The 15,513-nt window shown below is 39.3% G+C and overlaps 2 protein-coding genes across 2 annotated transcripts; one reads left to right on the forward strand and one right to left on the reverse strand.

Moving 5' to 3' along the window:
- Positions 1 to 3,433: 3,433 nt before the first annotated feature.
- Positions 3,434 to 9,822, forward strand: clic1 (chloride intracellular channel 1). Its single transcript, XM_026347260.1, has 7 exons — positions 3,434 to 3,597; positions 3,864 to 3,931; positions 4,971 to 5,080; positions 5,408 to 5,533; positions 5,779 to 5,885; positions 6,132 to 6,313; positions 6,437 to 9,822. Exons 2-7 carry the CDS (start codon positions 3,890 to 3,892, stop codon positions 6,596 to 6,598), a joined length of 729 nt encoding a protein of 242 aa, XP_026203045.1. The 5' UTR covers positions 3,434 to 3,597; positions 3,864 to 3,889; the 3' UTR covers positions 6,599 to 9,822.
- LOC113153574 (prostate stem cell antigen-like) lies at positions 9,530 to 14,353 on the reverse strand. The gene is made up of 3 exons (XM_026347262.1): positions 13,112 to 14,353; positions 12,702 to 12,821; positions 9,530 to 11,007 (listed from the first exon to the last, which is right to left on the reverse strand). The coding sequence occupies exons 1-3, from the start codon at positions 13,161 to 13,163 to the stop codon at positions 10,796 to 10,798; spliced, it is 384 nt and encodes a 127-aa protein (XP_026203047.1). The 5' UTR covers positions 13,164 to 14,353; the 3' UTR covers positions 9,530 to 10,795.
- Between the last annotated feature and the right edge of the window lie 1,160 nt (positions 14,354 to 15,513).

The following is a 15,513-nucleotide window of genomic DNA, read 5'->3' on the forward strand; positions in this document are numbered from 1 at the left end:
AGTGAAGTCAAGTTGGAACAAAGGTGTAAATACACCCAGAGATGATTTGGTAGGGACTGGGTGGGGACAGTCAGACTTCTTGCAGTTCGATAGACAGGTTATATGATGAATGCTGGAAGGTAGAGGGGGTTAAAGGGGTTATTTACTAATCAGAAGGTTCAGCGGTTAATGTTTTTTTTTTTTATATGAAACTCGTCAAAGAGTTACATCAGTAACAACCCGATACATACCAGTTAAATAAACGAGTCTAGTTTACTCTACATGATTTTTTACACTAACTGAGAACTGATGAGCTTCTTAATCCTGCGTCTCCACCCATAGCAGCAAAACATTTCAACACCAACGATGCCCTCTAGTGCAGCACAAACAGGAACAGTATGAGCACAGTAACTATACAATTCCAGTCACAGTCATGGAAAACTGTTTCTGCTGCATTGACCTGTGATTTATTAGCAGCTCGCATGCAACTACAACATATGATATTTATCATATTTTTCAATGAAATGAAAACATTTAGCCAGATAGAAATGAAACAGATACATGGCTAATGCAAACGTAATACATAATGATCTAAAGGACAAACACCAACATTATACAGATTCATATTTCTCCCTGATGTCGGATGTTTAAGTTTCCTTGTCTCAAAACCTAAGAAGGTGGTGTATTAAAGTTGTATTTAATTTGATTATTTTGTGTTATACGGCATGTTTTTGTAGTGCTAATGAATTTGCATATTCAGCATTCATAGAATCATTCATTTTCAATGCATAACATATTTTACCACAGCCAACAAATTAGATTTTGGTTTTCTACTCTACTAAGATCACCATGGAAAGTTAAACCTTTTATCCTGATGGTTGCTGGATCCTAGGAACCCTGGTCCAGGCCTCCATGACAAAGAACCCACCGTATCTGCATTAATGCCTGTTACTGGTAGAAGCTTGTTTGAACTCAGTACTACCCCTTTATTACCCACTATTGATTTTTCCAGATGTTTTGGCCAAACTCAGTTTTTCATGTCTTAAAAAATAAAAAAATAGCAACGAGCCAGGAAAACTCAATATCCCCTTCTACTGCCAACATAGACTGTAGACTGAAACACAGAACTAGGTTGGAGTTTTGGATGTTGTTTAGTTGAAGATCATTATGTTAGTACGTACCATTCTTGAGTACAAAGTTGAGATATATCTATATTTCAGAGAAAAATATTGAACTTTACCACATTATCACTGTAACGAGTTGGACCCAGCAGTACATAAAGAATTTAACTCATTCTTTATTTAGATGTAAAATATATGTATAGTATAATCAAAACCATATTTAAGGAAAATAAAGTCCATTGTTACCAGCTGCAACATGAAATTGATAAACACAAAAAATGACAAAATGAGTCATTCTAGATAGAGAGTACTTTACTGGCGCATCTAATACTTTTGTATTTTTACTTAAGTAACACTTGTAACTGAGCATTTGTGCACTGTACACCTTACATATAAATATATGGATAATTAAAAACACTGAAAATGTGAACAAATAGATGTCTGTGTGTTTAAGAACATAAATTATAGTTTAGTATTTAAAAAATTGTAGCATCAGAGAACCAGTAGATGGCAGAATTTATCCTATAATGTGGCACCAGAGAGTGAGTGGGATCACCGGTCTACTGGAGTTTCATTCTTTGACATCACACAGGCCAGGAATCACCAACTGGCCATTGGACGTGCTGAACACACAGAATAATGCCTCCTTGGAAAACCAGCTGGAGAACCCTAACATAGACCGTCCTGCAGGGAAGACAATAGAGTAGGTAGCTGTAACAAAGACGTACATCTGCTGTGAAATGACTTATGGGTATTGTAAGAAAATAAAACTGGACCACATGTTGACCCCTGAGGCACACCAACCTTATATGAGTGTATGAATGAAGCACACACAGTGTGTCCTGTGTGACTCATAAGAGGAAAACCACTTTAAAGCTGTTACTGAGACACCACCCATCACCTCCGTCTGTCTTGATTCACCAGCAGATCAAAGGTCTTTAATAAAAATACTGGACTGTCTTGATGAGGTTAAATTAGTTAGTTTTAACAATTATACGTGTGAATATCTTTTGACCGTTGACTTCTGCTCTTCTATCCTACATTTTCCCTCAAACATGATCTTTTATCAAAGGCTGCTGTCTTCCTCTGGTGTTATATCTAATATTTAGAGGTGATATAATAATTAAAGTAGACATGCAGAGCTTATTAAAGTGAGTATTACTATTTAAAAAACTTTAGCTTAAGATTTAAGCTAAAGTTTTTAAAAACTATTTGGCTGCTGCTGGACTATATTATAAGGTAAGCTACAGGTGTTCCTATTGTTGTGTCCACACCCTATAAGCTACAGAGCCAACAATAACTGTTCAGAAAGTAGGTGTAAAGTCAGAGTTGATACAAAAACGTTCAGGACTGCTCACAGTCACTTTAAATTTAAGTGTATGGACTAATCTAACATTAATCTCCATCATGGTTTTAGTCGCTGTAAGAAAACCCTGATTCAATTTAACTACAAACTACAATATCATCAGCCCACATGTTAGTTTTAAAACTTATGAGTTGAGTGAACTAACACAAGTTCATTGATTCAACTCCAACTTTCCACAAGTTGTGTTTACAAGTTGTAAAGTGGTTCCTGCGTAACTGTCACATCACAGACCCACGTTTGTCCTGTGTGTGTGTTTAGGCAACAATAGCACTTTGGTTGTGGTTCAAGAAAGACTGGTTTTTGTTTAAAAGTAAATCTCTGATGTGAGGGCTACCTTTTTCTTTATTAAGACAAGCAGGTATCTCTCCCTAAATTTAGGGGTTAAGGTGGATACTCAGAGTTAAAAACCACTGACTACATAACTCAATAAATTTAAATGTGTTCAACTTATTTCTAATGGGAAGTCAACTCGAAAATTAAACTGAATTAAACTAAACATCTAATGAAAACCAAATAGAATTAAGGCTAATAAACTTAAAATGTACAAGATAACCAATAATAACATATACTATATTAATAGAAAACAAGCTGCAGTAGTTGAATCACCCCTTGATCTCCCCTCTTTAATGATGTTAATATTGTTTGAAGGGGCCCCTGACAGTCAAGAGATCAACATGTGTCCACGATTTCACACCTAGTCACAGAAATCAGAGTGTATCAGAGTGGAATTGCACAAACTGAACACAAAGAGACAAGTGATGATTAAAAATTAACAATAACAAAAAATTCACAAGCAATTAAAAGAAAGACAACATGGCTTAAAGGAACAGACTGGCGGTCCATATTCAAATGTTTGGGTTTAATTATTGTATGAAACGTCAGTTTGTTTTGATATAAATCACCTTCATGTTCAAACTAAGCCTTTATAACGCACTCCACCTGCCCTCCTGCGCACTTTCGGCCGCTCTCTTTGCGCAGAGCTCGTCCCGTCGTGCGCCTCCAGGAAGCGGACGCTGCGCGCTGCTGAGCAGTGGAGCTGCACACACAGCAGCAGCAGCAGCAGCAGATCTGGTGGGAGGAGAAACAAATCACCAGCAACAGGCAACAGGCGACAACTTCCAGCACTTTGAGGTAGGTTCTGCACGCAAAATAAGCGACTATTTAGCGTTTTTGCGCTTTTTCTTTTTACAGCCTGTTGTTCGCTTTGCGTTACATTTGCGCCTCTTCGTGTTCGCCACTGGGTTTAAGTCGTCATGTATTCGTGGGGTTTGTAGCGGAAGATGGGGCTTGGCTGCTCGCCTGCTGTGGAAAATAAAACTTTGTGCTTCGTCCAGCTGCCTTTAAACCACTCGTTAACGCGTGTGTTCACTTTATTCTTACTATTTCTAACCCCACAGGTCCGTCCGTCCGTCCGCAGCTGAAGATGAGCGACGCAAATCAGCCCAAAGTGGAACTTTTTGTGAAGGTAAGTGATTGAATGATGACAGGAGACAGAAAAGAAAGAAGCGATCACACCCTGAAAGTGACGCGGCGACATTATGTGTCATTAATGTCTGCAACAGGCTTAAAGCTGGCTGGATTTAAACTGATCACATCTCATTCACAACACTTTTCTTTGAATACTCTTGTGTTTTAACTCACATTAATTATCATGTTGATGTGGTTTGGCCCTCTGCTGACTCACCAGCTTATAAAGCACAGCAGGACTAATCTAATTAAATGCAAATTAAGATAACAGGCAGTCGACTTTATTCTATTCTTAGTATGTTGGTGAGGTTGAGTTAATCCCCTTTTCTTTGAGCCAAAACAGTGCTCTGATACAGCCGGAGTGTCTCTGGCCACCCTACCCTCATGGTGTTACACACGTTTCAATGATTCCTCTGTATGAACATGTGCACCACCCTCTTCTTTTTCCTCTTCAGGGGTGAACGATGCTGTTGAAACTTCTCTCAAGCCTAGTTTCTAGTCACCTACTCGAATGACACCCAATACCCCTGATTAACACAACAGCTCAGTGAAGTTTTGCTAAGTGGTTTTCTGATTTACTGTAACGGCCTTTCGTGTTTATGTGCCACACAAGCCAGAGTACAGATCTTAACTTAGGTATTGACAGACTTCACAACTTCCCCCGCCCACCAATGCCATTAAACGTAACGATCTCCTGAGCCGTACCAAGCCCACCAGAAGATGACTAAAAGACTGAGACAACAAGTATTTTCATTATGGATTAATCTGCTGATTATTTTTAAATTATTGTTTGGTCTATAAAAGGGTAAAAAAGTAAAACAGAATTCCCCACTCTCATTTTCCAGAGGCTGCGTGGTACAAGCTACTCGTGTAGCGAGAAAAAGGACAAAAGCTCTCTACTGGACTTACAAAAGCACCTTCTGACTCTCAGTATTGCTGAAACTGAGTTCTGTCATCTATCTCTCTATGAAGATGCTGTTTGAGATTAGTAGAAGTGTTTTTAGTATACGTTCATGTCTTTTTCTCTGCGTTTCCAGGCGGGGAGCGATGGTCAGAGCATCGGAAACTGTCCTTTCTCTCAGCGTCTCTTCATGGTGCTGTGGCTGAAAGGAGTCACCTTCGATGTCACCACGGTGGATATGAAGAGGTGAAAACCAGGTTTTCTTCTGTGTGTTGTGGGTTTCTCGCACAACAGGGGTGTTTCTGCCTTCTGGTTTTAATGGTTTCAAATGCACCGTGAAGTAAAGGAACAGAAGGCGTTTCATTCCAATATTTAGTATTGAAGGATACAGAGCTGCACTGCTTGGATGTTTTAACTGCAAACCTAAGTAATTTCCTGTGGATTCATGTTTTTTTTTAGCTTCATATTCTTTCATATTTCCTTTGACCTCCTCCCATTTCTCTCCAGTTGAACCCTGACTCACTCTCATCTCCTCCGTGTGTCTGACTTTTTCCCTTTTCCGTCGGTCTTTAGGAAGCCCGACATCTTGAAGGACCTGGCTCCTGGTGCTCAGCCTCCCTTCCTGTTGTACGGCAGCGAGGTGAAAACTGACACCAACAAGATCGAGGAGTTCCTGGAGGAAAACCTCTGCCCACCAAAGTAATCTCTCTGCCTGTCTGCTTTCAAATCCGATACTAGCAGGAAACAGAATACATAGTTTAGGACACGTTACTGATTTATTTCTGAATCGTTTGTTGACCAATTAATCAAGAATCAAATCTGTCAATCTGATGATAAACAAGGCTTGGTTGTTTTTTTTCTTGCATCCTGTTTAATTTTTTAGTTTGTAACTAGTGATCACGTACGTCTTTCTTGTTACTGTTATTTCTCTCTCTGTTCTGTAGGTATCCGCGCCTGGCTGCTCGTAACCCGGAGTCCAACACGGCCGGTATGGATGTCTTCTCCAAATTCTCCGCTTATGTCAAGAACTCAAACCCTCAGGCCAATGAAAGTAAGTGGAACTAATATTTCAAAATAACAGTTTCCATAATATTCAGACTTTATTTACATCCTTAATAGTGCCTGTTTTTATTTTGTGTGATATATTCTGTATGTCTGCTGAGCTGTTGAGCTCTTTGTGTCGCTCACTAGCAGACAGAAACCGGCAGGGAGCCGATGAACTTCTATTCATCAATCAAACTATTCCATCAGCTGTAATTGTGTGCTGTATTTGAGCATTATCTGCGCTTGTGCTCAGATCTAGAGAAAGGCCTGCTGAAGGCTCTGAAGAAGCTGGATGACTACCTCGGCACCCCACTTCCTGACGAGATCGATGAGAATAGCTCTGATGACGTCACCTCCTCATCCCGCCCCTTCCTGGACGGCCAAGCCCTTACTCTGGCTGACTGCAACTTGCTGCCTAAGCTCCACATTGTGAAGGTAGTCTTCTGTTTCAAGCTGTGCAGCCTGTGGATGATTATGTTACAGGGCTGAGGCCAGTGTGAAACTGAAGGCTTGTCGTCCGAATGCCTCAAACTCTTTTTGTTTTGTTTTTGTCTCCAGGTGGTGTGTTTGAAATACCGAAACTTCAGCATCCCTCAGTCTCTTACACATCTCTGGAGGTACCTGAACGCTGCGTACGCCCGGGAGGAGTTTGCCTCCACCTGCCCGATCGACGAGGAGATCCACATCGCATACTCTTCTGTAGCTAAAGCTCTCAAGTAGGAGGACAGCAGCATGCAACAGCCATAACTACAACAGCAGATCAAGATGCAAAAAACACACACACACACACACACACCTGAACACAGCGGACATTCACTCTGCAAGCAACTTGGTCGACCTGTTTCTCTGTGAGAACTGCTTTAACTGCATCTGCAGGGTCATCTCTTGCCGCTTTAAATGTTGACATCGCCTTTCATAATGTTGAATTTGTGGTTTCTTCCTGATTTAAAAAAAGAGTTGGCTCATAATCAGGTTACATCAGCAGTGCAGCTGACAGCTTTGGACTGTGCAACTTTCATCCTTTCATTCATAGACCTCCAGTTCTTGGTGGCACGGAAATTGCTCACTATTACTTTGCTTTCAGTTTTTCCTTCAGTAGGTGAAGTGCAGCTCAGTAGGATTCAGGTCGGCTGAATCATCTGTCTTTACCTGGACATTCAGCTCTTTGATTAACATCTGGATCCATGTTGACCAGGCTGCTTGCAGACACACAAGTTGTACACATGCAAACACTTAAAACTACAGCCTTGTGTACAGATTCGCCATCATTAGATACACAATGTAATGTTGGAAACGTTCCCCATCTTGATGACAGATGCTTCAATGTATAACTGTACATTTATTTGTTTTGGGAAGATCAACAGACACAAAGATGCCTGAACTTTCACGAGTACCTTATAAGCCTCACACAAGCTGATATAACTCTTATTGTCAGTGTTGGCATTAAGCAAACCAGCACCAGCTCATCTGCCAAAGTGTCTTTAGTGGTTTGTGTGTCATCAGAGATGCTTCACATTTAATTTTTATATTACTGGAGGAACAAGGCCTTTAACCTTTATCCTTTTATTCTTTATGTAAATGTTAGAGCTTTTTGATCTTCGCAGCTTACCTTAAAGAGGAAGGAGGTGGAGACTAGCTCTCGCTATAGGTCGGCAGAATAGAAAACAGTTACAGAGACAGGAAACCATTTCAATAAGCCCGGGCTTCCCCTTTTTATGTTCCCACAGTAAGTGTGAAGGATTATTCAAGATTACAGAGCTTGTTTGTGATCTGCTGTAAGAGCCTCTTGCCTGCGATTTATTCTGTTTTGCCTCTCAAGTATGAAGGATCTTTATTATTATGTTTTTGTTTTTGTTTTTTCATATAAAAGAAGGAGGTCACGTTAGATTAAAGGCTGTTTAAGTGCTTCTCTTATCCTGCGTCCTCTGGTAGCCTGGGGTGAAAAAAGCAGCAGGAAGTTTAGGCTATTTTTATTACAGGATGAGACGGGAAATATTTATTTAAATAGTTTTGTTATCATTAATAAATCTCACGAAAAGACCACCATATATTAATCTATCTCTGGATTTTCTGGCTAGAGGTGCAACAATTACAGCTAATGTTTAATTGATTAATCAGTCGACAGGTAATTATTCAGCAACTACTTTGATTGCTAATATTTCAAGTTAAAAACTAAAGCCAAAACTCTGCTGGTTCCAGTTAGTTGAAGTAAATAAGCAAAAATAGAAACAATCATTGCTGATTTATCCTTTCTGTGGCATTTAGCACCAAGACCATCCAAACAAATCTTTAAAAATGGGCCACAAATATAGAGTTTCTCTGTTGAGGAAAGGTGAGAACAAACATTGCCCTTGTTCACGATAAGGATCAACCCCAGTGGAAAGTTTTATTTGGCACAGTTCCTGCTCCAGGTCTGATACTTGTATTTACATAAATGCTGATTAACTGTCTGTCTATGACACAATGAGGTAATAACTCTGACACACCTCATTTTGTACGAACCACTCAATCAAAAGACTGGATGTGTGACCTGTTACCTGTGTTTGTTCACTTCGTAATGACAGTAAATGTTTAGTTAAGCCGTGGGTTTAGCCAGAATTCAGACAGTTGTATAAATAGTGTTTCACATTCGCACTGAAACTCTGCATTGTACAGAGCGGACATCAACATTTGATTGAATTTAGCAGAACCTGGGGTTCTGATCCAGTCTGATTCACAGTGTGGCTGTGGGGATGACGGTGTCACCATCCAGACAGAAAGTATTCAGGTGGACTGCATCAAATTAGGTTCAGATTTTCAGGATGAATTAATCTAATTCATAGCTACACACCTGCAGAACCACTCCTGTTAGCTTCAGCTACATTTTAGAGCTAAACAGCAACTGATGACGTGCTAAAATATAATGATGAACATGAGAACAGCTGCACACCAACATCTTGGCACTGCACACATTCAGCATTTTGCTCACACCACCTCTGTCAGGATACGTCCAAGTGAATTTCACTGTTGTGTTTATTTTGGCTGCAAATGTAATATTTGGACAACAAAGCAGAAAGCAAACCCCTGTATACAGACAGCGGTTGTTAGCAGAAAGAATTGTTGGTTTGGTCTTTTTGTGGGATTTTAGAGTTATCTTTAAATTGCTGTCATGTGTTATTGGTTTAATGTTTTTAGTTCTTGGGAAAGTAACTTGTTGGGAAGATCTGAGACTGGTAATAATACGCCTCGTCCAGCTGTAGTAGTCGCTTGTGTAGAGGATTTAATTAACTCTAAGGGAAACGATCGAGGCTTCACAGGCATTAGACGTCTTTGTTGTGTGTTAGGTTTGTCACATCGGGTCAAAAAGTTAAACCTAAGTGCAATTTAAACAGATTGAAAAGACTCGTACAAGGTTTAATTACACACGTTAACCCTGCTAGGTGTAATACAAGTGTCAGAGGACGATATGATGTACTTGACTGAATTGTTGTGGATTTCATCTATTTTCTAATGTTTAAAGGGATCGAGTCTGAATAATTTCATTGCTGTTGTGTTTTTAATATTCCGTCTCTCCAAGGCTGGAGATGTTTTCACCCGTTATTGTAGGATTTGATACAAATCGGGGGCAATTTATCTGGTTTCATTCATTTAAAATCATCAAAAATTCATCATTATTTTTATATATATATATATATAAACTGCATGTCAAGCATTTCATTTGTTGTGGGATTAATATCATGCCTTGTGCTTTGTTTCCTGCCCCTATGCATTTCTGTTTTTTCCTTACCTCTTGCTATTTGCCATGTAGTCTAAAGCGGTTGCACTTAAGTCCACAAGATCAAAACAGTTGATGTGGACACTAAACCAGACAAATAGACAGTGAAGACAATCAAACTAATATCACAGCTATTTTGTAATTTGAAGCCACACATTTATTAATGTCCCAATAAAAGATCTTTAACAAATCGAGCACTGACACGTGTTTTTATTTGTTTAATTAAAATGGTGTTTCTCATTTAAAACAAGTAGTTCAGTTGAATCTCAAACATCTGTGAACATGTCAAGTACAGCAACATTTCAAAAACCCTACATACCTATAAAATCTAGCACCAAGTATAATACTGAGAAGTGGTCATTTCTTTATTTGAAATCATTGAGAAATTGGCAAATTGCCTATTTTGTTAACTTGAGATGAAGTAAATATAATTCCTGCAGCAAACAGGCTTTAAAAAAAAGAACAGGAATGATTGTGACTTGTAGTAATAATTATTGGTCACTTGTGTCAGTACTTTAAAAAATCTATTGAAAAACAGTTGCTTCAGAAAGTATTCAGACCCATTCACACCTTAGGACTTTTAGCTGGGGTTTAAGTCTGGGGTTTGCTGAGCCAGTCACGAAAATGGTCTGAAGCTTCTCCAGCCTCGTCTTCATCACAGTCACCAAAGTCTCATCGTACTTTGACAGACAGACTGTGGCCCTCGTCTAACCACCTTCAAATCCTCAGTGATGAGTTTTACTGGGATGCTCGACCTGTCAGCATCCCGTCTCTGCAGAGAGAGTTCCTTCACTTTCTGACCATGTGTGGGGTGAACTAGTTGGAAAACTCTCAGAAGCAACTGTATTCATCTGTTTTTATTTTGTTCAGATGAGTCTCTGCTTATTTTTAACTGTATTTTTAACTATTTTCAGACTACACAAACCAAAAGGTTGCAAATTAGTGCTTTAAAACTATTTTTGTGAGGGTTATGGCCACTCTAGGTAAGAATATATTGGACAGTGGTATAGCCTCAACAATTTTTCACTGTTTTTTGCTGCATGGCCACTTTGACATGTTCATGGTTCATCTTTTTAACTTCAGGTATTTTCAAAACCATGTACCTGTGAGTGTGTATTTTTATACATCTTTTCCAGATAATCTCTCTAAGCATGGCTCCAGTTTCATGCCAGCAGGAGAGCGAGCGCAGGCAGCAGACACAGAGCTACCTTCCCCCAGCTGTGGGCAGCGACGGGCACGGCCCCGTTACACAGGTCTGTATCACAGCAGACGTTGGTGTAGTTGAAGTAGAGGCCTGAGGCGTATTTCTGTCCGCTCACGCCACACTGGGAGGGGACGGCACAGCTCTTCTCGTACATTGTCACCTGTAGTGAGCCTACAAGAGCAGAGAAAGGAGTTTTATTTGGTTTTCTCTGAGTAAATATTGGTACCTGCACATGCGTAGCGTTCACTTCAGTTTCCTTAAAAACAACAGAACTTCTCTTCCTTGTTATAATGGTAGTGGAGAAGTGCAGATCTTAGCAAAACCTCAAATAGATAAATCATTTTTAATTTATGGAACTGGGTCCAGGTCAGATTAATTTAACTAATTTAATCATAGGTATTATTGTTGCATACTGATGGGAAGTACTGCATCAACACTATGTACAGTCATTTAAAAACATCTGTAGGCGTACTTTCACACATGGGTTAAGATTTTGAAATTAAAAACCCTGCAGAAACCTTACACAAGGGAAGTCAAATATTGAATATTGTATAGTGAATTTATAATGTCTAACCTGACTATTGGGAACTTAATTTACATGCTCTGAGAAAAAGAAGTTTAAATATATTAAACTATTGTCAGAATTTCACCAATAATTAAAAAAATCACATTGTTTTTGACTGGGTTTCAGCGGACTGGACTTTTTTTTGACACGATGCACAGATTAAAAACTAGGAGAGGAGTTTTTAGGATAAATGTCGAAACAGGATTTAAGCCTCTGATGGACACGTTGAATGTTTCAGCTATTTTTAGAGATAATTTGAAGGCACCAATGAGCCGAAAACCGGCCTGATGAGAAATGTGCTAAGATCTAAGCTGCTGACTCATTCTTTTGTCTCTATTTGTTTTACACCTGTACAGTGAAGAAAGGATCAGAACTAGTTCCCGTAACAGTAACATTAGGCAGAGCAGCCTGTAAAATATTCACAGAGGTGAAACACAGCTAAGTCCAAATAAGTAAGTAACTCGTACTTAACTTGACTATTTGCATTTTCTGCCATTTTCTATCTGTATTTTATTCTTAATGTTTTATTACAAGACGAAACAACACACCATGCAGCTATGAAATGTTTTAAAAGTTTCATCCGCCTGCTTTCACAGCATTTGAGCTACAGTAGAATCTACAGTTGCTCAGGTGTGGGCGTTCACAACCTTAAATATGAAAGTAAGCACTTTCACTTAACAGCCATTGTTTCCCTTCAAATCCAGTGGGCTGCAGCAGACTCAGAGCTGCTGTAGACAGACTCTACATTTCTCAAATATCTGTTACCAGACGATGTCCAGTACAATGAGGCTTTGTTTGCACGTTTGTGGCCGTCGTGTCCTAGATTCACAGAAAATAATCTCATCTACCACAGACACACTCACTCTTGTCTGTCTATACTGAGAGGGCAGAGGTACACAAACTCAATACACGAGTCTACACTGGAACCTTTACTTAAGTAAATACTCATAAGTACTTTCCTTAAAAAATTCTCCACACTAGAAGTTGAAGTATTGGGTACGCTTTAAAGTGCAGTTTCATTCTTAATGTCTCTAAAATAAAATATTTTAAACACTGTTGAACTTGACATTGTTAATAACATGAATGTACAAGTACTATAGTCCCGATGTGTTGCACGTGTGAGAAACAGAACAACTTTAAAAAAAAAAAAAAAACAATTTCATTAGAAAAATCACCAAAATGCACTGAAGTACAGTAGGAGTTATTTTTCAGCACGGTGACATCGCTAAAGTCTTATCCCTGACCAGTTAAAATGTCCTCACAAAGACCCCATATCGACACACCCAGATCTGGATCTCACCTCGTCTTCCTGTTGCGGTACTGGACAGGCAGCGCTGCCCGGCCGGACACTCCTGAGGAAACTTAAAACAGTCCAGTGGGGAGATGGCGGGGAAGACACAGGTGTAACAGCACAAGCAAGCTGCGGGGAACAAAGGTGTATCACACCACAGTGGATTTAAAATGAACATGTGCTTTAAATGTAGACTGCCAGCTTTAATGTAGGAGTTTAATCAAATATATCCTCAGAACCATGAAGGAATTAAAGCAACAGTCAGATGCCCTCATGGCTGATTCCTTCTTAACGGGAAAAGTCTAAATTAGATATCAGATTAGATATTTCAGGTGTTGCTGAAATCAGCCATTCATTAAAGAGGCTTTCATGATCATTTCTTTCATTAACCCAAACTGAAAACGCTGTGTTCTACATACCTGCCAAAGGGAGACCGCACAGGAATACAATCAGAACTTCTGAACGAGGCATCCTGCTTCCAGTGAGAAGTCCCCGAAAGATTTTCAGTTCACTCTTCGAGTTGGGTGGTACCAGAAACAAAATCCCTTCCTCTCATTGAACTAACTCCTGCAGCTGATCAGTTACGTCCCACAAATCAAATTAAATTAGTCTTCGTCTTTGAAGTCCAAATCAAAACTCTCAGTTTCTTCTGTTTTTCTCACACTGTATTTTCTAAATCTATATTTATGAAGATCAGGTAACACAGTTAAAGGTAGCCTATAAATACAATTTGTGTATTTAGTGTATTTTGTTAATAGTTATAATATTTATATGACTGACACTTTAAAAAATGGCAACTTTACCCAGTGATACATTAACTAAAACAAGAAACAAGGACAATACTTCATACTTGGAGGACGTGTTCATGTGTAAACAGTGGTGAAAGTACTAGTAGTAGTATAATTCTACATAGTTTGGTTGGTGAGAGTTTTATTAGAGTCAAAATACAACATTATGTGTTCAGGTGTATATGTGTGAGAAGGAAGATGCTGTGAAGATGCCGAGAAAGAAAACGCACAAAAAGACAGCAATAAAGTCAACAGAGTGTAGAAACCGTCAGCATCTTAGAGAAGAAAACAGAGATAAAGTCAGCAAGTGAGCGAGGTGGACAGCGAGCCAGTTTAACTCAATTATCCTTTAGGGCGTAATAGAAGACGTGAGGGCAGCAGGCAGGACAGTCTGCTGACAGCAGTCTTGTGATGGACTGAGTCAGACGGAATAAGCTGTTTACCAGTTGATTAACACAGCACACAGCCAAAACTCCCTGAAATGTAGACGTACAGTACTTCTATTAGACAGACAGTATTTACTGTGTGAAGCAGTTTAGTGTTGTTAACTGGGATGATATGTTGTGGAGAAGTGATGAGTGGGCTTCAAGGAAGTCATGGCTTGTTTTGCTTTGTTGTTAAAGCAACTGATATTCGAACAGAGTTTGGTGTGAAACAGAGTCAGACGCTGCAGTTAAAGCTTCATCACACACCTCTCTGTTTTCAAATTGGAGATGTTCTTTTCTTTTTGACTCACTTTGTCACTCACTTTCTTGCATAAATGTATACTTCCTGTCACAGTTTTGCAAGACCTAAGAAGTTCTGTATGTTTATAATTAGCATTTTTGTGGTAAATAAGAAAATAAAGTAAATCTAAAACTTACATGTGAACAGTAAACATCCAAAACACAAATATGATATAATGAAAAAACAGCTTTATACTTTTTGCCTTGAGCTATACACGTATGTTTGTTTTTTTTAAAATAATCAAACCTGGTAAAAGGCAGAGTGGTAAACCTGCTGATGCTATATTTGACAGGGATGTTTTGAGCTGGATGAGGGATCTCAGAGGACAGATGGTGTTCTTTAATCCTGTCTGTGTCCTCTACAACCCATCCTCCAGCCCCCTCCGTCCCTCCACCGTTCGCTCTACTATTACATCCACCATTTTCTGTCTCTTCCCCTGTGTACTCATACACAAAGATATTTCTTTCGTCTTTGTCACCGTTTTGCCTCTGCACCCCTGACTTCCTGTTGCTGCTTCAATAACCTTGGCTGCAGTAACTCGATCGAGTCACCAGAAGGGTATATTGCTCCATCTTCATTGTCAAAAAGTCGTCACAAACTCGAGCACACGCATGTTTCTAATCACAGACATCTGTTACCCAGGATGTGTTTATGCATGTTGACATCAGTGCTGTCCAAATCTACAAATATCACTTTTGGTGCAGCAAAACAAGTTTCACTGGAGTTTTAATTGTAAACACATCCCAGCAGTCTGCAGTGAGGATAACAGCCTGTTTATCCAAGCCTCTCGACTGGGTCCAACATGGTTTGACCCACTTTTCAGGAAAAGCCAGATTATTTTTTTTATTTTGTCATGTCACACAGAAACAGCAGTGGTTCAGCCTTAATCTATGATGACCTTTAATAGTCAACTGTAGGCTTCCAGGTGAACTGTGAATCTGATTTATTTGGACCACTGTGAGAGACGCAAGAGTGATATTGACTTATTTGATTTACTGGAGATTATATGTTTAAAAAAAGAGCACAGGAAGAGAGGAAAGGCTACTGATACAGTATCTGACCTTTCATAAACAATTAATCAGGATGACAAAGGAAACAGGATAATGGATAATGGACTCTTACATCTTTGGCCTCGTAGAAAACACCAAGAGTCTTAATAAAAAGAAAGGTTGCAAGTAAATGTGGCAAAAATATAATAGAGTATAGTTGGATGTAATGCTAATTACAGCCTATGTGTACAATGCTTCATTTTTATAAGCTTAAAGAAAATGGCAACTTAGTCTAACTGAAATGGCTATCTTTGATTG

The sequence above is a fragment of the Anabas testudineus genome, chromosome 11 (genome assembly GCF_900324465.2).
Source record: "Anabas testudineus chromosome 11, fAnaTes1.2, whole genome shotgun sequence".
In the NCBI taxonomy this organism is placed as follows: Eukaryota; Metazoa; Chordata; class Actinopteri; order Anabantiformes; family Anabantidae; genus Anabas; species Anabas testudineus.

Bases quoted from the DNA above. Each gene is read 5' to 3' on its own strand.
- LOC113153574 (XM_026347262.1), bottom strand. From the start codon at position 13,163: ATGCCTCGTTCAGAAGTTCTGATTGTATTCCTGTGCGGTCTCCCTTTG. The intron at 12,822-13,111 runs GTATGTAGAACA...TGTTCCCCGCAG, and splicing joins GTGCGGTCTCCCTTTGGCAG to CTTGCTTGTGCTGTTACACC. The intron at 11,008-12,701 runs GTGAGATCCAGA...CTGCTCTTGTAG, and splicing joins TACCGCAACAGGAAGACGAG to GCTCACTACAGGTGACAATG.
- clic1 (XM_026347260.1), top strand. From the start codon at position 3,890: ATGAGCGACGCAAATCAGCCCAAAGTGGAACTTTTTGTGAAG. The intron at 5,081-5,407 runs GTGAAAACCAGG...GTCGGTCTTTAG, and splicing joins ACCACGGTGGATATGAAGAG to GAAGCCCGACATCTTGAAGG. The intron at 5,886-6,131 runs GTAAGTGGAACT...GCTTGTGCTCAG, and splicing joins AAACCCTCAGGCCAATGAAA to ATCTAGAGAAAGGCCTGCTG.